The sequence below is a fragment of the Lepus europaeus genome, unplaced genomic scaffold (genome assembly GCF_033115175.1).
Source record: "Lepus europaeus isolate LE1 unplaced genomic scaffold, mLepTim1.pri SCAFFOLD_29, whole genome shotgun sequence".
Taxonomy (NCBI): Eukaryota; Metazoa; Chordata; class Mammalia; order Lagomorpha; family Leporidae; genus Lepus; species Lepus europaeus.
In genome coordinates, this window is record NW_026909167.1 from 635,133 (window position 1) to 659,015 (window position 23,883).

The 23,883-nt window shown below is 39.1% G+C and overlaps 1 protein-coding gene across 1 annotated transcript in view; it reads left to right on the forward strand.

The window, feature by feature from the left end:
* Positions 1 to 23,508, forward strand: part of LOC133754730 (telomere-associated protein RIF1-like) — a gene marked incomplete at its 5' end in the record, with an annotated part of 49,496 nt that extends 25,988 nt beyond the window's left edge. Inside the window, 13 exon segments of the mRNA XM_062185174.1 lie at positions 1,042 to 1,141; positions 3,159 to 3,278; positions 5,988 to 6,139; positions 6,444 to 6,527; positions 6,613 to 6,667; positions 7,024 to 7,768; positions 8,157 to 10,609; positions 17,068 to 17,214; positions 17,510 to 17,587; positions 17,677 to 17,792; positions 20,499 to 20,652; positions 22,585 to 22,687; positions 23,135 to 23,508. Of these exon segments, the coding sequence (XP_062041158.1) occupies positions 1,042 to 1,141; positions 3,159 to 3,278; positions 5,988 to 6,139; positions 6,444 to 6,527; positions 6,613 to 6,667; positions 7,024 to 7,768; positions 8,157 to 10,609; positions 17,068 to 17,214; positions 17,510 to 17,587; positions 17,677 to 17,792; positions 20,499 to 20,652; positions 22,585 to 22,687; positions 23,135 to 23,349 (4,522 nt within the window).
* Positions 23,509 to 23,883: the final 375 nt, after the last annotated feature.

Below are 23,883 nucleotides of genomic sequence, written 5' to 3' on the forward strand. Positions count from 1 at the left end.
CACTGCATAATTATTAGTTGAATTCCTGATAATTATTAAACATTTTACTTTTTCCTTGATCCTCAGGATAACTTTGATTTAAAAAATTAGACATAATTTAAAATTGTCCTTAATAAAAGAAGCATGAAGGGCATGAAATTGATTATTACTAAAGTTAGACATGGGTTCCTAATACAATGATTTAAAATTTTTTTAACTTCAGTTTAAGGTAGACAAAAATCTTGGCATCTACTGGTTCATTCTCCAGATGCTTGCAATAGCCAGTGCTGGACTAGACCAGGCCAAAGCTAGGAGCCCAGAACTGAGAATGGGTCTTTTACATGGGTAGCAGGTACTAACGTAATGTGGACCATCACTTGTTGCCCTTCAGGGTATACATCAGCAGGGAACTGGATTGGAGGAAGTGTAGCTGGGATCTGAGCACAAGTAGGAGGAATTCCCAAGTGGCAGTTCAATGCCTGCACCAAAATGCTTTCTCCTGTAATATACTTTTCTTCGAAATTTTTCATGATAAAAAGTTTTATAAATTTTGAAAAGTTTAAAACTTAGAAATTCTGAAAAGTATATAGAAATATTCAGATTTGTATAATTTATCCCAGTTTTTTAAGATTTATTTATTTGAAAGGCAGAGTTACAGAGATGGAGGGAGGGACAGATTTCCGTCTATGGTTCACAGATGGAGTTGGGACAATCCAAAGCCAAAAGCTTCATCCAGGTGTCCCATGTGGGTACAGGGGCCCAAGGTCTTTGGCCATCCTCCACCATTTTTTCAGACCATTAGCAGGAACCTGGATTGGAAGTGGAGCATCTATGACTTGAACCATTGCCCAAATAGGATTTTGGTGTTGCTTGTATTGGCTTTACATGGTATGACACAGCACTGGTTGGATCTCCTAGTTTTTTATGTATGTTCTAAGAAAATAGTCTTTAAGCCAAGAGTATTTTGCTTTAAGTTATAATAAAAATATTCTTGTGGACATGTCATGAGTGCTCACCAATAATACTACGACTCAGGTTATACCATTTATGTACTTTTTTAAGACCAATACTGAGACAAGCCAAACAAAAATTTCTGCTGCTTTTACCTGGTTTGGAAAACGTTGAAATGATGGAGGAATCCAGTGGGCCATTTTCAGATGCAGTAAGTTCTTAATTTTTGAATATTTGAGTAGTTTGTTTATTGTAAATGAGAGACATGAAGAACCTGTATGAGAAGTTGCATAAGATTTTCTTGTTATATGTATAGTGGTCTGGCCTAATTATGAATTAAGGACAGATTTTTTCCACATAAAGGTTTTTATGTAAATAATTTCAGACTCTAGGTACCTCACGTACTACTACTTGAATAAGATTGTCCTTGTTTAAATATTTTCGGTGTTGCTTTGGGAAACCTGGTGGTAATAGTAGTGTCTGTGTAAGCAAGACCTACTTTTTAGTTTCTCATTTCTTTAAACTTCTCATTACTTCTGTCAAACCAAATTGTTGCTCTCAAATCCCCCAACAACTCCCTTACTTTGGTTGATACTTAAATCTGTCTGAAGGTTTATAAGTGTTGAAGTTTGAAATGGGCATAATAACACAATAATAACAATTATTCAATTATGAGAGAGCATCCTTACAACACTTTTATTGTTTAGCAAGAGATGACATGTAACTTCTATAGTATGTAAGAGGGGGAAAAATGCTACAGGTAGCTGTTCTTTGTTTTTGTTTTGGATAAAATGGAAATTTGTTCCAGATGGCCATCTAGACTTCTTAAGGCTCCGTGGCCTGTGAAAACCATATATTTTGATGTGACATGTATAAGGGTACCTCAGAATTTTCATGGAAAATGGAATTAAAGGATAACTTTAGGGGGTGTTTGGTTTTGTGGTAAGATTCTACTTTGGACCCTACCTGTGCATCCCATAACTGAGTGTATGGGTTTGACTCCTGGCTCAGCTACAGTTTCCAGCTGCTCGTCAACACTCAACTCAAGTAATGGCACATAACTTTATTTGGAGCAAAAATATTTTGAAACTCATGTACATAGTGGATTTCAAATTTTTGTTATACCAAAATAAACTTTTTAATTCCATCTGTCCATGAATTATTGATGTGTCCTTGTATTAATAGGTTCTGACATACGTGCTTTATTCAGTCTTTTTAAATGATTGATGCTTAATTGTTTTTTCTTTAAAAGTATTTCATGTGTAATAAGTAGAATTTTTTTTTTACTTTTTTTTCTTTCTTTTTTTTTTTTTTTTAAATTTTTGACAGGCAGAGTGGACAGTGTGAGAGAGACAGAGAGAAAGGTCTTCCTTTTGCTGTTGGTTCACCCTCCAATGGGCGCCGTGGTAGGCACGCTGCGGCCGGCGCACCGCGCTGGTCCAATGGCAGGAGCCAGGTGCTAATCCTGGTCTCCCATGGGGTGCAGGGCCCAAGCAGTTGGGCCATCCTCCACTGCACTCCCTGGCCATAGCAGAGAGCTGGCCTGGAAGAGGGGCAACCGGGACAGGATCGGTGCCCCGACCGGGACTAGAACCCGGTGTGCCAGCGCCGCAAGGCGGAGGATTAGCCTAGTGAGCCGCGGCGCTGGCCATAAGTAGAATATTTGATTCTAGTACTTTGATTGACTTTACAGTATTTATGTGGTATCTTCTTTTGAGAATTTATAGTTAAATGATACAGAACAGCAGCTGTGAAAGATACACCAAACCTATTTTCTGTTGTTGAAATTTAGATACTGGTTTTCGTTTATTTGATTTTAATAAACTTGAATAATTAGAAGAAATTTGATCTGGAGTGTATAGTCTTTAAATTGGAATTTTCAGGGCGCCGGATTCTATCCCGGTTGCCTCTCTTCCAGGCCAGCTCTCTGCTATGGCCAGGGAGTGCAGTGGAGGATGGCCCAAGTACTTGGGCCCTGCACCCCATGGGAGACCAGGAGAAGCACCTGGCTCCTGCCATCGGATCAGCGCGGTGCGCCGGCTGTAGCGCGCCTACCGCGGCGCCCACTGGAGGGTGAACCAACGGCAAAAGGAAGACTTTTCTCTCTGTCTCTCTCTCTCACTGTCCACTCTGTCAAAAAAAAAAAAAATTGGAATTTTCAATAATGTAAAAAAGATAAAAAATAGTACAGTTGTGCTTATTGAAACTGTGTTAATCTAATAAAACAGACAGAAAATTCACAATTAAATCTGAAGATAAGTGGCATGGAAAGAAGAGGAAGTGGAAAAAGAGATTCTTTGTTGTCACAAACAAAGGATAAGAAGGAAAACATGAAACCATCAGGCAAAGTAAGTTTTCTTTTCCTTTTAAATGAACTGTTGCCTTTGTATTTATTTGAAAGATTTCTTTCCATCTCTATCTGCTGGTTCCTTCCCAAGTGCCTGCAACATCCAGGTCTGGGCTAGGCCAAAACCAGGAGCCCAGAAGTCAATCCAGGTCTCCCACATGGATGGCAGGGACTCAAGTACTTGACCCTTCAACTGCTGCCTTCTCAGTTCTGCACATTAGCAGGAAGCTGGATTACAAGCTGACTAGCCAGAACTTGATACCCACATGGCGACTTTTCCACATCTCCACCCCAAAAATATATTTTCAGAGATGTGTTTAATGGACATTTTACAATAAAGCATATAGCCATGTAAGGATATAACTCTTAATTAGAGGGAGAAGCTGTAAAATGGTAAATAAAAGTTAGGAATGATAGTTTGTTCCAGAAAGACTTCTATGGGATAGAAGGATAATCTGGAAGTCTGGGGTGATGATTCCTTCCTAGGAAAGGTGAGTGAGTCTGTTAAACTTAGCTTGATACAAAAACTTAGAATCACATGATTAATAGTCTCCTTGAATTGGAATGACTAACAAATAGTAGGAGAATATTTTTGAATACTTGTTCTATTTAGAACTGCTATTACTTTGAAGCTTAATATTTTGATTACAAAGAGAAACCATGTCTAGGTAAGACTTCTATTTTAACCTCAAATCTAAAACTAAATTTCTTGCCAGTTTACAGTTAACTGACTTTCAGACAGTAGTTCTCGAACCCTTTTTGCCCTCTAACCAGTAATGGTCATTGGGGAATTTTGGAACTATTGCCTTGGTGAAATTTTAAAAAAAGTTTCTTCAAGAATGTGCTTTTCTTTAAAAAAAAAAATAGGAAGAATGGTTGCAATGAAAATTTATAAAGTAAACATGAATATTGATCACTGTTGAGCACTTCAGAAAGTTTATGGAAAATTATTTTGGTACAGAAATAATTGAAATCGATGCATAGTTTTTCCTCGTAGGCAGTTTTCCACAAATGCTGCCTCGTTACACTAATTGGCAGATTTACTTTGCTTCAACTTGAGATTTAAAAGTAGATTCTCTTTGCAAATCAAATAATTCCTATGTGTCAGCCTAAAATACTTGCTTATCCATGTGAATTTTTTCTTTGAGATTTTTTTTTTTGGGGAGGCGGGTGCTGTGGCGTACTAGGTAAAGCTGCTGCCTCTAGTGCTAGCATCCCATATGGGCACCAGTTGGAGGTGCGGCTGCCCTACTTCCCATCCCATCTCTGCTATGGCCTGGGAAAGCTGTGGAAGACGGCACAAGTCCTTGAACCCCTGTAGCCACATGGGAGATCCAGAAGAAGCTCCTAGTTTCTGATCGTTGCAGCTCTGCCCATTGTGGCCAATTGGAGTGGATTAACAGATGGAAGACCTCTCTCTCTCTCTCTCCCTATGTAACTCTGACTTTCAAATAAAATCTTTTTTAAAAAATTATTTGGAAGTCAGATTGCCCTCTGTTAGTTCACTCCCTAGTTGGCTGCCATGGCAAGGGCTGGGTCAGACTGGAGGCAGGAGCTTCATTCAGGTCTGCAACGTGGATGGCAGGGGCCCAAGCACTTGGGATGTCTTCTACTATTTGTCCCAAGGCATTCAGAGGGAGTTGGATCAAAAGTGAAGCAAAGCAGCTTGAACCAGTTTCCAGATGGGATGCTGGGCTGGAGCCAGTGGCTTTACATGCTGCACCACAACACTGTCCCCTGTTCATGGTAATTTTTAATTTCAAAGATTTTATTTATTTGAGAGGTAGAGTTACAGACAAAAGAAATGAGACTGGTTTTTTGTACACTGGTTCATTTCCCAAGTGGCTGCAATAGCCAGAGCTTAGCCTATCCAAAGCCAGAATCTTCTTTCAGGTCTCCCATGACAGTTGGTGCAGGGGCCCAAGTACTTGGACCATCTTCTACTGCTTTCCCAGGCCATAAGCAGAGAGCTAGATTGGAAGAACAACTGAGACATAAAGTAGTGCTGATAGGGGATACCGGTGCAGCAGGCAGAACCTTAGACTACTGCACCACAATGCCAGCCCCTAATATTTATTATGGGTAGGAAAAGAAAAATAGGATATTATACCAGTTTGTTAATCATAATTTTTGTAGGGACTTGAAGTTCAAACTTCATAATCACTATTCAAAAGCTGCATTAGAGTATTAGAAATGTTTTTTGGCATGAGGTATAGCAGTTATGTTGCCACTTGGGATACTGCATCCCATATTGGGGTATCTTCTTTGAGTCTGTATTACGTTCCATTTCCGGCTTCCTGCTAATGCACAGATTGTAGGGAAGCAGGAGATGGCTCAGATAGTTGAGTCCCTGACACCCACATGGGAGACCTGGATTGAGTTCTGAGTTCCTGGCTTCAACTTGTCCCTGCCCAGGATGTTGTTGGTGTTTAGAGAATGAAACAGCAGATGGAAGGTATCTCTACATCTCTCTCTGCCCTTTAAGTAAAATGAAGAAAAAGGAAAAAAAATCCAAAAAACTTAGATACTTGTAGGTAAACTGACGAAATACTGGAAAATAACTTAGAAACTCAAATATAACTTAGAAACTCAAATGTATGGTTATTATTTAATTATATTTTTTCTTTTGTTGTGGAGGAAAGTGTCTGAGCACATGTAGTCAGCTCTCCGAGTTACATCATTCTACTGTTTATGCTTTTCAAATCTGCAGCTGAAATTAGATTCTTCATCTTCAAAAGTAAAGAATGACATGCCTTTAGAAGAAGAAAAATCTACTGATTTTGTGTTCATCTCTCCAGAAGAAAATGAAACAAAGGAAAGAATCTTAACTGAACATCAAAAAGAAGTACTCAAAACAAAGCGGTTTGTAGGCCTTTTATCTGAAATTCTATATTTATGCTTACATTTCATGCAGAAAAGTAGCACTTTATTTTTACAGTGAAGATAATGCCACTTAGTTAATGTGCCAGATGTTTCAAAACTGAATTTCTCTAGTGAGGTAGGTTGTGGGGTAAAAGATAATTAACATAGAACATGTTGAGATTCAAATTTAGGTCTTGATTTCATTTTGTTTATAGAAAAAACATCATGGTAAAACTTGATGTATAATTTCTCATTTTAGCAGTATTATCAGATTTTTAAGTTGCTTATTGAAAATCTTTTTCAGATGTGATATTCCTGCAATGTATAATAATCTGGATGTTTAACAAGATACCTTCTTATCTAGTCAGTACAGTCAAGAAGAGTCCATGTGAGTAATGAAATTGTCAAACTTATATAATTTCCTACTTATTAAGTAATTATAAATAACCTCCTAATAAAAATATTTGTTTCAGGGAAATTTCTACTTCTACCAAAAAACCAAAGGAAGATTCCAAGATAATGATTAAGGTATAGTCATTATTTCATGTTTCAGAGTTTTTAGAATCACCCTTCCATTTTGGAATTTTGGAACCTCAAATTACCGGAAGATGTTTGAGTCTTAATTTTGTTAATTTTCTGTTTAATCTCCTCTTTTCTCCAACTCATACACTAGCAGGATTATAGTGTTTGTCTTTTATTGGATGCTTATAATTAGGAACACAACCTAAATCATTGGTCAGCATTGCCTTTTTAATATCTTAATATATGCAGAGTGTCAGTGATTGTTAAGGTTTAGTAACTCAAAAAATAAAGTCTAAAATTTTCCCAGAAAGCCCAACTATTTCCTGGCTAATCTATATCTATATGTATACATTTTTGTGCAGGAGGAGCAAATTAAGAGTGACATTGTCAGTTCTCAAGATGTGATGGAAAACTGTGGTATGGATGAAAATCTTCAAAACACTCCCCTTTCAAATAATGAATCAGGTTCTGTTGATGAAACCAATCCAAAAATGTTGAGCGTTAATGATGCCAAAAAAAGAGCTTTAATTTCATCGAAGACCTCAACTGAATGTACTTCTAAAACAGACAGCTCTTCTATTGCCAACAGTAGCTCCATTTCTAACATTACTATATCTGGAACTCCTCCACAGCCTACAAGTCGGAGACAAACTTTTATTACCTTGGAAAAATTTGATGGTTCAGAAAATAGACCTTTTAGCCCTTCCCCATTGAATGATATGTCATCAACTGTTACAGTGAGAAATAATCAAGAATACATGAGTAAATCAGACAGTGCATCAAAGACAAAGAAAAGAGAAGTGACTCTTTCACAATGTGACTCTGAAAAAATAGTGAATGGAATTAAGAGATCAGGCCGCAAATGTAGTAAAGCTGAACAGTCGGGGAATAAAAGATCTAAGCCCTTAGTGAGGTCTAATCAGGAGAAAAATACTCAGGAATCTGAAGGCATAATAGCTTTAGAAAATAACCCAGCTTGTTTGCTTAATCAAACCGAGTGTGTGTCAGATAATCAAACTCATCTTTCTGAGTATACAGTAGAATATGAAGATGCAAAGCTTAAACCAACAGTAGAAAATGTTGTATTATTAGAAAACAGTACTGTAGGCCGGCGCCGTGGCTCAATAGGCTAATCCTCCGCCTAGCAGCGCCGGCACACAGGGTTCTAGTCCCGGTCGGGGCACCGATCCTGTCCCGGTTGCCCCTCTTCCAGGCCAGCTCTCTGCTGTGGCTAGGGAGTGCAGTGGAGGATGGCCCAAGTGCTTGGGCCCTGCACCCGCATGGGAGACCAGGAGAAGCACCTGGCTCCTGCCATCGGATCAGCGCGGTGCGCCGGCCGCAGCGCGCTACCGCGGCGGCCATTGGAGGGTGAACCAACGGCAAAAGGAAGACCTTTCTCTCTGTCTCTGTCTCTCACTGTCCACTCTGCCTGTCAAAAATAAAAAAAAATAAAATAAAAATAAAAAAATAAAAAAAAAAGAAAACAGTACTGTAGAAGAGACAAGCACAGAGACTAATTTGGATTCCAAAGAAAATACACCCCCAGCAGTAATACCAGCAGATCAGATGGTAAATGAGGATAGTCAGGTTCAGATAACTACAAATCAGAAAACACTTAGGAGATCATCAAGACGACGCTCAGAAATATCTGAGTCTACCGCTGATAGCCAAGATAAAGAAAACAATCAGAAAAGGGAAAGACGTAGTAAAGAAGAAGAAAAAACTCTGCAGAAGAGTCCATTTCATGTTAAAGATGATGTGTCGCCCAAGCAAAAACCGACTTCAGAACAAACTGTACAGGAAAATTTAATTGAGAAAGACAATTTACTTGAGAAGACTTTGGGAGAAACCAGTGCTAATGGTGAAATTGACCAAAATAAAAGAAAGTCAGACATTGAGAATGTTGCTTCTGAGGGAGATGGTTCCCAGGACATTGCAGATAAGTCCTCTGATAAACCATTAAGGGGACGAACACGTTATCAAACAAGAAGAGCATCTCAGGGTTTGCTTTCCAGCATTGAAAACTCAGAATCTGATAGTTCTGAGGCAAAGGAAGAAGGCTCTAGAAAGAAGAGATCTGGGAAATGGAAAAACAAAGGCAGTGACAGTGTTGACATTGAAGATCAAGAAGAAAAAACAGTAAAACAAGAATGTGTGAAAGTTGAAAATCAGACAAATGATTGTAAAGCAAGTTCAGAAGTCGATTCAGATATAAAATCTCAGATTTCTGAAAAAGATGACAGTACTGTAATGCTTCAAGATTCTACAGTATCTTCAGATTTATCGCATATTTCTGATGATGTACCCAATACGCATGAAGGGAAAAGTAAAACTACCAAATGTGAAGAATATTACCTTACAAGCCCACCTGTGCCAGAATCAAATCTGAGGACTAGGAATGCCAGTAAAAGATTACATAAGCGAGATTCTGTTGATGATAACACTATGGGAGAATCTTCAAAAACTGGGACACCAGACATTCCTTTGCTTTCTGAAAAAAGTCTACAAACCCTTGAATGCCAACATAAGAGAAGCAGGAGGGTGAGGAAATCTAAAGGTTGTGATTGCTGTGGGGAAAAGTCACAGTCTCAGGAAAAGTCAGTCATTGGGCTAAAGAATACGGAAAATAATGAAAAGATTAGTGGGATAAAAAAGATTGTACAAACAGCTGTAACTGTATCAGAAACTTCTCATCTGTATTCTGAAGCAAAATTTGTTGATGAGCATCACAATGTGAATTTTCATTTTGATCTCAAGGAGGAGAATGATACTGCTAATGACTTACTAGTTGTACCTGAAACTGACTTGAAAGCAAGTGTTATTCAAGAATCTCTTCCTTCTCAAGTAAATTTTGAAGAGAGCAATAACAGTGTTCCCATTGAAGTGAAAAATGTTGAAAGCCAAGAGCCAGCTAATAAAAAATTTAGATCTGTTGGACCATGTATAGATGATCCCAAGAACATTCAACAGAAATGTTCCCCTTTTGAAACTGAAGAAGAAAAACTGGAGGGTGTCCCCCAAAAAGAGTCAACCATTGTTAATGACAAGAATGCATATAAAGTAATGGCAGACTCTAATCCAGAGGAAATGGAAGCTATGAAATTGGATGGAGAAAACGAAAAACTTGAAGTTAGTTCCTCTGAGCAAGAGAATGCCAAAGCTGATTTGGTTGGAAAGGCAGCAGTAGTAGAAAATAGTGAACGAAGTGATGAATCTGAACCAGACAAAGCTGAGATACTGAATACTGAAAAAACTGAAGCTGAGGGATTTAATGTGAGTATTGGTCTTTCTGAGAATACACATATAAAACTGGATGCTCAAAACAAGACTCCTGAACAATCAGTTGACGTAGGTGGAGGAAGGGATGAATCTAATCAAGGCTCATCTGAAGAGATAAATGCCAACCTGGACAGCTGTGATGAAACAGTGATCAGTGAGGTGAATGCTGAAACTGACCATGTCAAGGAAATGGAGGACAGAGACATGGTTATGAAAATCTCTAATCCTGAAGAAGCTGAAATAAAGAGGTTGAATGTAGAAACTGACGCTGTTCCTGATGCACTTGAAATGAATGCTGAGGAACAAAAGGTTGACTCTGAGAAAACAGAAACAAATAATGAACTTGATGAACAAACGAAATCAGATGACAATCAAATGGTCCTGGAAAATGATACTTTACAGGATGTTCATCACACTTCAAAGAAAGTGGAGGAACCATTACAGTCCTTGACATCTGAAACTGCTGTCTCTGAACTGATAAGAGAAGACAATAATGTGTCTCCTCAAAAATTAAGGGAACTTGATCCTTTACTTATGTCAGCAAATGAAAGTCCAAGTGGCATGCAGACTCGTTGTGTGTGGTCTCCTTTGGCTTCTCCATCCACCAGCATTTTAAAGAGGGGACTAAAAAGACCTCAAGAGGATGAAAATTCATCACCTGTTAACAAGGTAGGTAGAATAAGGCAGTATAATAATGAGCCCAGGATGTGCTTGGAAGTTTTAGCTGTATCAGTCACCTGGTGAATAACAGAATTATGATTACTCAACTCTTAGAATTGTCATTCTGGGGGAAGAGGCAGGGGGAATTAAGGTGTTGAAAAAAGGAAACTGAAGCCCTTTTGGTTATCGTTTGACGAAATTAAAGATACTTAAAGTAGCTATATACACGGGTCACCTTTGGTAAAATTGGGACAAATCTATCTCTTTAGATTCTCAGTGTGATATATAAGGAAAGCAGATTTAGGAATTTAGGTGACACTGATTGCCACCGATAAAACAGATAAACCCCTTAAAGTGTACTGGGATGGTACGCTGTTCACTTAAGTGTTTATGTAAACTGATTTTCAGTCTGTAACCGAAAAATCCTTAGCTATTTCTTCCTCAGTTTCTGGATGTGATTTCATTTATAGTTTTATTAGCATCCTTATCTCCTGCACTTAAACTTTAAACTGCACAAAAACCTATTAGGAAACAAGGGTTATTTGCATGTTTCTTAAGGTTCTGGTCTTGTGCATTGCATGTGGTTTGTTGAATGAATGAGTAAAAATCAAAAAGGAAGGGTAGTACTTTAGCCCAGCAGCTGAGATTTGTGATGCCTGTGTCCCGTGTCTGAGTGGCTGGGTTCAAGTCCCACCTTTGGTTCCCAATTTCAACTTCTTGCTGATGCACACCCTGTAGCCAGCAGGTGATGACAGCCATGTAGAAAGCCTGAACTGAATTCATAGGTCTTTTGAGAGAACCAGCAGGGGTCTCTGTTAGCCTCTTAGGCATTCTAATTTTTATTTTCATATATCTAAGTAACTTTTCTGCTTAAACTACTTTCAAAAGGTGTTAGGAAATTCTGCAAATTTTTAAGTTTTTTTTCCCCCCATTTAACTCTGAAATTGCAAAGAAAGTTCTCCACCCATTGGTTCATTTTTCAATTGCCTGCAGTGACCTGGGCCAAAGCTGTGAGCTGGGAACTAAATCCAGGTCTCCCATATGAGAGGCAGGACCCAGTCACTTTTAGCCAGAGTTCAGCATTGTCAGAGTACCAGCTGGAGCTGGTACTCAGAATCGCAGGCAACTTGATATGGCATGGAGAAACCCCAACTATAATCTTAACCACAAGGCTAAACGTCAAACCCTGAATTTTGAAAGTCAACATGTTGGCCGGCACCATGGCTTCACAGACTAATCCTCCACCTTGCAGCGCCGGCACACTGGGTTCTAGTACCGGTTAGGGCGCCAGATTCTATCCCGGTTACCCCTCTCCCAGGCCAGCTCTCTGCTGTAGCCAGGGAGTGCAGTGGAGGATGGCTCAAGTCCTTGGGCCCTGCACCCGCATGGGAGACCAGGAGAAGCACCTGGCTCCTGCCTTTGGATCAGCGAGATGCGCCGGCCGCAGCGGCCATTGGAGGGTAAACCAATGGCAAAAAGGAAGACCTTTCTCTCTGTCTCTCTCTTTCTCACTATCCACTCTGCCTGTCCAAAAAAAAAAAAAAAGAGTCAACATGTTACTTGCTGTAGAATACTATATATATATAGTATATATATATATATATATATATATATATATATGCTGTAGAATACTATATATATAGTGTATATATATATATAGTTAAAATGAGTGTGTGCGCACATATATGAAAACGTGATTTTTTGCTTTCAGCAAGGACATTTTTTGAACTTCATATTTGAATCTCTATGCCTTTTTCTCTTAGGACCTTTCCACTTGATACACTGGAAACTTAAGAATTCAGAAAAATCCATTTAGGGAAACTTACCTGTTTTTGTGGGGATTTTAGTCTTTTTTGTTTTGAGGATATTAACATACGTAAGTTTAATAGGCATAATACTTAAAATTTATGAAGATAGAATTTTGTGATGTCTTTTTCAGTATATTTTAGATGTTTATACAAGTTTTGCTACATATAGCTCATACTGAGTTTTTAATTTATTTTTAAGATGAACAGATTTCATGTTTTTTTGTTTTTTTTTTTGGGCAGGCAGAGTGGACAGCGAGAGAGAGAGAGAAAGGTCTTCCTTTTGCCATTGGTTCACCCTCCAATGGCTGCTGCGGCCAGCGCACCGCACTGATCCGAAGGCAGGAGCCAGGTGCTTCTCCTGGTCTCCCATGCGGGTGCAGGGCCCAAGCACTTGGGCCATCCTCCACTGCACTCCCTGGCCATAGCAGAGAGCTGGCCTGGAAGAGGGGCAACTGGGACAGAATCTGGCACCCCAACCGGGACTAGAACCTGGTGTGCCAGTGCCGCAAGGCGGAGGATTAGCCTAGTGAGCCGCGGCGCCGGCCAGATTTCATGTATTTCTTACAGATTTAGGAGCATAGCAATACTTCCTTCCCACTGCCCATGTTCCCACCCTCCCTCCTTTCCTAGGAATGGGATTGTTGGGTTATATGGATATCTATTTTCAGCTTTCTTAGGTATCTCCATACTGTCTTCTGCAGTGGCTATACCAGTTTAAATTCCCACCAAAAGTAGATTACTTTTCCCCCCACATGCTCGCCAGCATTTGATGTTGCTTTCTGTTTGAAAACCGTTCTAACTGGGGGGAGGTGAGTCTTTACTGTATTTTTGATTTGCATTTCCTTGATGGCCAGTGATACTGAGCATTTTTTCATGTATTTGTTTTCCATTTGAATTTTCTGTTTTGATAAATGCCTGTTAAAGTTCTTTGCCCATTTCTTAACTGGATTGTTTGTTCTGTTGTAGGAGTTTCTTGAGCTCTTCAGATTCTGGATATTATTAATCCTTCCTCAGTTGCATAGTTTGCAAATATTATCTCCCATCCTGTATCTCTTCATTTTTCTCAGTGCTTCTTGTGTAGTGCAGAAGTTTCTCAGTTTGTAATCTCAACTGTCAATTATGGCTTTGATTGCCTGTGCCTCTAGGGTCTTTCCCAAGAACACTTTGCCTATGCCAGTGTCTTGCAGGGTTTAGCTATTCGGAGTCTCTTGTGTTTCCAAATGAATTTAGCATGTTTTTTTCCTAGAGATGAGAAGAATGCCATTGGTATTATGGTTGGGATCACAGTGAATCTGTAAATTGATTTTAGTAGTATGGATATTTTGCGATCCACAGACATGGAAGATTTTTCATTTTTTTTTTTTGGTCTTTATTTGAGAAGTAGAGTTATAGATACAGGGAGAGACGGAGAGAAAGGCCTTTCGTCCACTGGTTCACTCCCCAAATGGCTGCAATCCCAGAGCTGGGCCCATTTAAAGCCAGGGGTTTCTTCCTAGTCTCCCACACAGGTACAGGGGCCTAAGCACTTGGGCCATCTTCTGCTTTCCCAGGCCATAAGCAGAGCTGGATCAGAAGAGGAGCAGCCTGGACAGAAACTGGTGCCCACATGGGATGCCCGTGCTGCAGGTGGCAGCTTAGCTTACTGTGCCTCAGTGCTGTCCCTTGTTTCTGTTTCTTTAATGTTTTGTAATTCTCATTGCAGAGATCTTTCATATCCTTGGTTAAATGTATTCTAAGGCATTTGATTTTTTTTTTGTAGCTATTGTTAGTGGTACTAACCTTACAAGTTCTTTCTTAGCCATAGCATTGTTTGTGTGTAAAAAGATTGATTTGTGTGTGTGTGTGTGTGTGTGTGTGTTTTGCATCTTCCCCAAACTCCTAGGAGCTCCAATTGTCTAAGTGTAGTCTTTTGGTTTCCCTCTGTATAAGATCATGTCATCTGAAAGCAAGGATAATCTGACTTCCTCCTTTCCAGGTGTGGTGTGGTTCTAGATCTCAGTGGAAATGCTTCCAACTTTTTCCCATTCAATATGATGCCAGTTGTGGGTTTGTCATGTATTGCCTTGATTGTGTTGAGGAATATTCCTTCTGTACCCAAAATGCTGAAGGTTTTTATCATGAAGAGCTATTTTTTTTTGTCTGATTCTTTGTCTGCATCTATTCAAATAATTGTATGGTTTTTATTCAGTTTGTTAGTATGATATATCACATTGATTTTGCAAATTTTGAACCATCTCTGCAAACCAGGGTGAAATTCTATTTGTCCAGGTGAATGAACTTTCTGTTGTGGTGTTGGATTTGAATAGGTAGCATTTTGTTCAGGATTTTTACATCTATGTTCATCAGGGGTATTGGTCTATAGTTATTTCTTTGTTCTTTTTCTGGATTTGGAAATAAGATGTTCCTGGCTTCATAGAATGAGTTTGGGCCGGCGCCATGGCTCAATAAGCTAATCCTCCACATTGTGGCACCGGCACACCGGGTTCTAGTCCCGGTCGGGGTGCCAGATTCTGTCCCGGTTGCCCCTCTTCCAGGCTAGCTCTCTGCTATGGCCAGGGAGTGCAGTGGAGGATGGCCCAAGTGCTTGGGCCCTGCACCCGCATGGGAGACCAGGAGAAGCACCTGGCTCCTGCCTTCGGATCAGCGCAGTGCACCAGCCGCAGCACTCCAGCTGCGGCGGCCATTGGAGGGTGAACCAACGGCAAAGGAAGACCTTTCTCTCTCTCTCTCTCTCTCTCTCTCTCTCACTGTCCACTCTGCCTGTCAAAAAAAAAAAAAAAAAAAAAAAAAAAAAGGCCATGCTGTGGCTTAGTAAGCTAATCCTCCACCTTGCAGCGCTGGCACACCGGGTTCTAGTCTCGGTTGGGGCGCCGGATTCTGTCCCGGTTGCCCCTCTTCCAGGCCAGCTCTCTGCTGGCCCGGGAAGGCAGTAGACGATGGCCCAAGTCCTTGGGCCCTGCACCCGCATGGGAGACCAGGAGAAGCTCCTGGCTTCGGATCAGCGAGATGCTCTGGCTGCAGCGGCCATTGGAGGGTGAACCAACGGCAAAAAGGAAGAGCTTTCTCTCTGTCTCTCTCTTTCTCTCACTATCCACTCTGCATGTCAAAAAAAATTAAAATTAAAAAAAAATGAGTTTGGGGGGATTCCTTCCCTTTCAGTTGTTTTGGAATAGGTTGAGAAGAATTAGAATTATTTCTTTAAGTGTCTTGTAGAATTGACCAGCGAACACATCTGGTCCTGGGCATTTCTTTACTGGGAGGGTGTTTATTACTGATTTAGTCTCTGTCTTGGTTTATTGGTCTGTTTAGGTTTTCTGTGTCTTCGGGACTCAGTTTTAGTAGACTGTATGGATCTATTCTTTGTCCAGGAATAGCCTAGTGAAAAATACCTTTTTGGGGTGAATGCTTGCACAGACAGTTGTGCCATTGGCCTTTCCTCCCTGTGCCCTTTCATTGTAGATGTTGTGTAATCCTGGATTACTTTGCCAACTTGCTGACCTTTATAGTGTCCTCGTACAACTTGTATTTTGTCATCCTTTTGGATAGACAGAAGTAGTGTCTCAGTTCATTGGAAAGAGGGGAAGGCATAATGTTTCTGGGAATGTGCAACAGTGAATTGAAATGTTCTTTTTGGTTCTTGGTTTGGGCAGAAATTTAAAAGGAATTGAACTTCATTTTGTCTGCTGGCAATCCCTAAAAACAGAAAAAGCCTCAATTTCTTTAGTCGGCTGAACAACATATTTTATTTTCTATGGTATATAAGTATGTGCCTGCCGTGTGGAATTGCTACCAGGAGAAATGTAAAATTATTAATGATGTATGGTTGTTGTAGGACTTCATCATAATATGCCAGGTTATGACACTGCCTGTGGCACTGGCATCCTATTTTGGAATACCTGCTCAAGTCTGGATATTCTTCTCTTCCGATCTAGCTTCCTGCTAATGCACCTAAGAAAGTTGTAGATGATAACCCAAGTAACCGGGCCTCTGCTACCCCCATGTGGGAGACTTGGATGGAGTTCCCAGGATACTGGCTTTGGCTTGGCCCAGACCCAGATGTTGAGGCCATTTAGAGTGAACCAATGAATGAATGAAAGATATCTTTATCTCTCCCTATCTGTCACTCTGCCTTTGAAATAATTTTTTTTAAAAAAAATGAGTGTTTATGACATAACTGAAGAAACAAAGAATTCAGATGTAATTCACTTCAAGCTGTGGTTAATACAGAAATTGGTACCTAGTTACTATGACTCTGATAGTGCTCTCAAAGAATTTAAAGACATCAGTAAGGTGTACCAGAGGCCAATTATTTTTTTTTGACATCTTTATCTTTTTCAGACTGTCTAGTCTCTTTAGTAACTCCATAAAGTTATATGAGTCACTATAGTATGAACTAGCACATGCCATTTCATTAAGTTTCTACACTGTCAGAGTTTTACAATCTTTAGTGCTATATTAGGCGAAGACAGTTTAGAATATAGGTAGCTAGAATGAACTTTGGTCTTAAGCAGTCACAAGGTTGAACAACTATACATAGTTGTCCTCTGGTGAAATAGAGATTCCAAACCCACATTTTTGAGTAACCTCATAACGGGAATTTATGGTATCACTTTTAAAAACTTTAATTTTGTTAAATAAAAATCTGACTTGTGTTTTCAGGTTCGCCATGTCTCCTTTGCAGATCCAATATACCAAGCAGGATTGGCAGATGACATTGATAGACGATGCTCTATTGTTAGGTCCCATCCTTTAAATAACTCTCCCATTGCAAAAAGTGTTAAAATTTCACCCACTGTACAATCTAAGGTAAGCCATAAGCTTTAGAATACACATCTGTGAATATGCACATGATGTACATAATTGGTCTCACAGTGAGCTATTTAAGAAAGTTTTCTTTGGTTTGCGTTTATTCTTTGGCTGCTTGGTAAGAGGTGGTGGTGGTGATTGTGCTAAGTAATTGATGAGGTACTAGTTTTATTCTACCCTTTTTATGTTCTCTAAAATTTTAAAGAAATAACTATAGTCTAAATTGTGAAAGTTGTAAAATTATAGTTATTTAGGGTTCTGAGTTTTTTTTTTTTCTCTCCTTTCTTCTATCTAGCATAATACCACTTCAACCAAAGGATTTCTGTCCCCAGGATCACGTAGCCCTAAATTTAAGAGCTCAAAGAAGTGTTTAGTAAGAAGTGCTTTAGTTTTCACGTAACTTTATATTTTTATGTTCACTCTGGTGACCTGTGTTTAATGGTTTTCAAAATTTATTCTAAGATTACAGAAATGGTGAAAGAATCTGTGCCATGCCCAACAGAAAGTGTTTACCCAGCGTTGGTGAACTGTGCAGCACCAGTTGACATCATTTTACCTCAGATTACATCGAACATGTGGTAAGTGCTTATTTATAAGCCTGATAGCTTATATTCCAACATGACTCTTTTATAAGAGGACTTCTTGTTTAGAATTGATTGATATCACTCCCACATACATCGTGTTTTAGGAATTAAAAAGAAAATACAGTTTGGAAGATAGGCCAGACTGAGCTGTGAGAGACAGTTTTATCCTAATGTATTTCAAGATAAGTGTATCAGGTGCTGAGGCAGGCACTTGGCATAGCAGTTCAGTTTGCACTGGGGATGCCTACCTACTGAATTGGAATGCCTTAGTTTGGTTCTCAGCTCACTGCTTCCAATTCCAGCTTCCTCCTGTTGCACATACATGTCAAGTAGCAGATGGTAGCTCAGGTTGTTGGCTCTCTGCCACCTACAGGGGAGTTCTATATTTGGTTCTGGCTTCAATCTGGCCCAGCCTAGCTGTTGGCACTTTGGGAATAAACCAGATCTCTAATTGACTCTCTGCCTTTCAGATAATTTAAAAAAAAATCTTTATGTACATTATGTTTTTTAAAAAGATTTTTTATTTATTTGAAAGAGTTAAGTAGAGCCAGAGAGAGGTCTTCCATCTGCTGTTTCACTCCCCAAATGACTGCAATGGCAAGAGCACAGCTGATCCAGAGCCAGGAGCCAGGAGCTTTCTCCTGGTCTCCCACATGGTTGCAGGGTCCCCAGCATTTGGGCCATCTTCTGCTTTCCCAGGCCACAGCAAAGAGCTGGATCCGAAAAGGAGCAGCCGGGACTCGAGCCAGTGCCCATATGGGGTGCCAGTGCTTCAAGCTGGGGCTTTAACCCACTGTGCCACAGCATTGGCCCCTACATGCATTATCTTGTTTAACATAAACCCATGAATAATATATCACTTCCTCTTTATTAGGAGATGACGTTCATAAAGATTAACCCACCAAAAGTGCACTGCCACCAAAAGTCTGAAGTGTGATGTCCGTATATGCAGAACTTACTCCGAAGCGTTTTTGTTTTTGATTAAAAGTTTGGTTCTTAGGGGCTGGTGCTGTGGTGCAGTGGGTTAAAGCCCTGGCCTGAAGTGCTGGCATTCCATATGGGCGCCAGTTCTAGTCCCAGATGCTGCTCTTCCCATCCATCTCTCTGCCCTGGGAAAGCAGTGGAAGATGGCCCAAGTCCAAGTCTCCACATGGGAGACCTGGAGGAAGTTCCTGGCTCCTGGCTTCGGATCAGCTCAGCTCTGGCCGTTGCGGCCATCTGGGGAGTGAATCAGTGGATGGAAGACTCTCTGTCTCTACCTCTCTCTGTAACTGTCTTTCAAATATAAATCTTTAAAAAAAAAAATGTTTGGTTCTTTAATGTTAGTCTTGGCAACAATGCTTATGGGTAGACAGTTCTGGTACCATGTCCTGTGTAAGAAAATAGTTTCATGTAGCTTGTTGAAACCTTGAGAAAATTACTTTTTAAATGAATTATTAGACTTCTATATTATGATATTTTCAGAAGGATGCAAAGTGTTCTCAGATGTATTCAAGGGATAATGTGTGTCCATTTTTGATAAAGGAAATTGGGGAGAGGGCACAATAAAAGGAATGTGGGAAAGAAAAATATCATTGAGGAGCCTGAACTGTAAATGCAGCCGGGCATTTCAGCATAAAAAGTGTCTCCATATGCTGCTGCTGTGTATGTAACATAACGGTTAGAAAGCAGTTACTTGATAAAAGAACATAGAAGCAGAGATCACAGTGGGCTTTTTTTTTTTTTTAAATTTAAGATTTACTTATTTGAAAGTTACAGAGAGAGAGGTAGAGACAGAGAGGTCTTCCATCCACTAGTTCACCCTCCAGATGGTTGCAGTGGCTGGAGCTGTGCCGATCCAAAGCCAGGAGCCAGAAGCTTCCTCCAGATCTCCCACGTGGATGCAGGGGCCTAAGGACTTGGGCCATCCTCCACTGCTTTCGCAGGCCATAGCAGAGAGCTGGATTGGAAGTAGAGCAGCTAGGTCTCAAACTGGCACCCATATGGGATCCCTGCACTTCAGGCCAGGGCTTTAACCCACTGTGCCACAGCACCAGCCCCAGTGAGCTTACTCTATTTTTGTGCTGTTGCTAAAGCCAAGTATAAAAATAAAGATTGAAATCTCATTTTTAACTAAATACATAAAAGGCTACTACTAAAAGTTCAGAGAAAATGGAATTAAATATTATTTTAGGACAAAAGCCTAGTTTTCATAATTCATATTTCCATAAAGCTTTAAAGATTTAATATTTGAAAGGTAGAGTTCAGAGAGATGGAGAGATGCAAGAGAGAGATGGTCCCTCTGCTGATTCACTCACGAAATGGCCATAATGGCTGGGGCTGGGCCAGAGTCAGGAGCCTGGAACTTGACCTGACTCTCTCACATGGGTCACCTGGTCTCAAGCATGTGGGCCATGTTCCACTGTTCCCAAGCGCATTAGTAGGGAGGTAGTTTAGAAATGGATCATCCAGTTCTCAAACTGTCACCCACATAAGATGCTGGTGTCTCAAGTGGCAGCATCATCACTGGGCCACCGTGCCATGTCCTCCATGTACGTTTTGGAGATTCTTTCATATATAGGCCTGCCCCGTTATGGGCTAGGTGGGTGATAACGTAAGTGCACTTAAGTTTGAGTTCACATGAAGAAATTTCAACTGGATTGAGTGTTCACAACTGAGATATATAAACTGTAATTTTGCTTTTCTCTCATCTTTTCTCAGGGCAAGAGGCTTGGGACAACTTATTAGAGCCAAGAATATAAAAACAATTGGTGATTTGAGTACTCTTACAGCTTCAGAAATAAAAACTCTTCCTATCCATTCTCCAAAAGTGTCTAATGTAAAAAGGGCACTCAGAGTATATCATGAGCAGCAGGTAAAAGCTGAAGTATTAATTACAAAAGTATATTAATGATACAGAATTACAGTTGCTTTTAAAAGTGCAGTTTATGTAATACTCCCCTTCCTAGTCAAGCGTAACTTAAAAGGGAATTTTAATTCCATAGGGAAGTTCGTTCATGTATTTAAATAATTTTTGGGTAGTGTATAAGTTAATTTTTTTAAATTGTCTTGTTCATTGAATTCTCTTCTACTTTTTCTTTGATTTGTCCCCAGCAATCAATGATTGGTTGCATGTGAGTACTGCTAAAACCTGGATGCTCAAATCCAAACTTTGACACAAATTTATTGGTCACAATATTGTGATTTTGATGTCTGCCAGTTTACATTTGTTTTTCCTTCTAACATTTTGTACACATTGGTAATTTTCAAAATTTTGATGAAAGCCAAGATTAAGCCTCCTGGTTAAAATGTATATGAAAACTTACGCTTGTTATTTCAGGATTTACAAAACTTCTGTAGCCCATTCAAAGATTTTCCTATCCATTGACACTGTATGAATTGTGATAAATGGAAAAAGAGTATACTTAAGGGTGAAAAGTAGAATTCTGTGTTAGAACTTCTAAAATGGAGATTTGTCTCTATTCCAGAGTACTTGATTTTCATTTAATTTGTTATCTTCAGGAACTTTTATAATGCACTAACTCAAATAGAAAACAAAATCAAGAACTGTGCTGTGTGTGTAATTTTCATTCTTAGACGAAGATTTCAAGTTCTGAAATTTTCTTATTCAGTGTCCATGGGAACTTAGAATGTCTATTCCATTAATTTTTATTTTCTGTATACAGTTAGACAGCCAACCCCATGTCCTAACTTTGGAACTTTTTTTTTTCCAGCAAAACAGGAAAAAGCCCTAACTTACTTCATTAGCTGTTAACTCCTTCCTCTGTTCCCTATTTGCTCTTTTTTTCCCTATAGATTTTGTGTGCTGTGAACATTGAAAATGAAGTCATATAACCTTAGCTTAGTCTTTGCTTAACTGGCTTCTTTCAGTTTAATATTATAAAGGTTTACTCATGTTTTAGTTTGTCAGTTTCTTTCCATGTTAAAGTTGAAAAACTACTCCACATTTTTCTGTAAGTTGATGGATATTTTTGTACATTTTGCTGCTGTTCGTAATGCTGCTTGATCGTTCATATACAAGTTTTTGCTTTGAATGTATATTTTCATTTATTTTGGTTATATATACCTTGAAGAGTAGAGTTGCTGAGTAACGTAAACTATTGGAAAGCTTTTGGTCAGGCTCTGGGAAGAGCTATGAAAATTATGTTCTGTTTAAAATAAATATACGTATACGTATTGTACTTAGAAATTGCTGCTATAGACTTTTCCTTTCCCTCATCCCTGAACTTGGGAAAACAATGCAATTTCCTTGACTTTCATGACTGAACCTATTACAAAATATAACTTTAAGATTTCTCTTGATTTGAAAGTTAATGTTAGACAGATCTTCATCTACTGGTTCACTTCCCAGATTGCCACAATGGCCAGAGTGGGCATGGCTACAGCCAAGGAGCTTCCAGGTCTCCTACATGGGTAGGAGGGGCACAAGCACTTGGGTCATCTTCTGTTTTTCCCACACTATTAGGAGGGAACTGGATCAGAAGCAGAGCTTCTGGGACATGAACCAGAACTCATAGAGGATGCCCGCATTGCAGGTGGCAGCTTTACTTGCTACTCCAAAATGCTGGCCCCTATGAAATACACATTTCTGACTCTGTTAGGGAGGAAATAGTGATGCTATTTTTATATAGTTAGTAGAGAACATAGTGTTAGCAAGATAAGCTAAGTTAATTATAATTAGCTATGGACTATGTTTTCCACATAAGTTTTTTTCTGGTGTTTATACCAATGTTTATGAAATGTAGCTTGATTTGATTTTTTTTTTCTTTAACATCGTATAATCAAGGTGAAGTCTCATGGACTAGAAGAGATTCCAGTTTTTGATATTTCTGAAAAAACAGTAAATGGAATAGAAACTAAATCTTCAGATGATGAAAGACTTGCTTCAGGTATATTTTTGGCATATTTGTACAATTTTATGAAGATACTTCATTTTCTTAATTTTTTGTTTTTGGTTTTAATTTGAAGAGTCCTTAATTGTATATATTAGTGTGTGTGCACACATTTGATGACAGATGTGTGGAAAAAATAACTGATTTTACTTTATCTGTGTAAAGTTTGTTTCCTCTAATTGCCAGCTTTTAGTTCATCAAGGTCTCAAGGATATAAATGATACATTTTGTTACAGTTATGTCACTAAAAATGAACTAGTCTAGTGGTTTCTTGACTAACAGAAAACATGTGTGGTGAATTTTCCTGTCACCTTGTTCTCTTGAGGAGCAAGGATAACTCAGCCTATTCTGGTTAAAACTATGCACTTAAACTTCATTAACTTGAAAGGTGATATCTGTAATTGAATATTAATCTGCCATTAATTTATTTGCACTTTCTTTTAGATTTGGCTGATCCTGTTACTTTAGAAACTCCATTTTCTAAAAATCTTATGGCACAAATTAGTGCTCTTGCTCTTCAGTTAGATTCAGAAGATCTCCATAATTATTCAGGAAACCAGCTATTTGAAATGCATGAGAAACTTGGTAGTATGGCAAACTCTATAATAAAAAATCTGCAGTCACGTTGGAAGTCACCAGCCCATGAAAATTCTATTTAGTATTTCAAGAGAAAACTGAAGCCTCACTGAATTTCTTCTTGATTGACAAAATAAGTTCAGAAGTATAGCACAATTTCAAAGAGACTGTTGCAAAGATGGTAATGTTTCAAGTTTCAAAACACTGAGGGGCAATATTTTATTATGTAAGTTAGATTTGTAATTTCATTATGTCCCCCCCCCCATGTAGTTTTCCTGGCTGCTGTGCTGTTTTCAAACTTCAGTATCTAAGATGTGAAATTAGAAACAAAAATATAGATGTTTTGCACTTTCTTCAGCTCATGCATATTCTAGTGAAATATGTAATACTGAATGCTTTAAGTAAAATTGAAACATTTTTGAATTTTTGCTGAACTAATTGTACAAATTTGTATTTGTGGTGAAATTTAGGAAATTGTTCTTTGAAAAGCACCTCAAATGAGATGTAATCAAACTGTACCTTTTTCTTAAGATTACAACTTAGGACAATTTTTTAGGAAAAATACCAGAAGTTTTAATTTCTGGGGGCAAAATATTCAAAATATACTAAGATTTCAT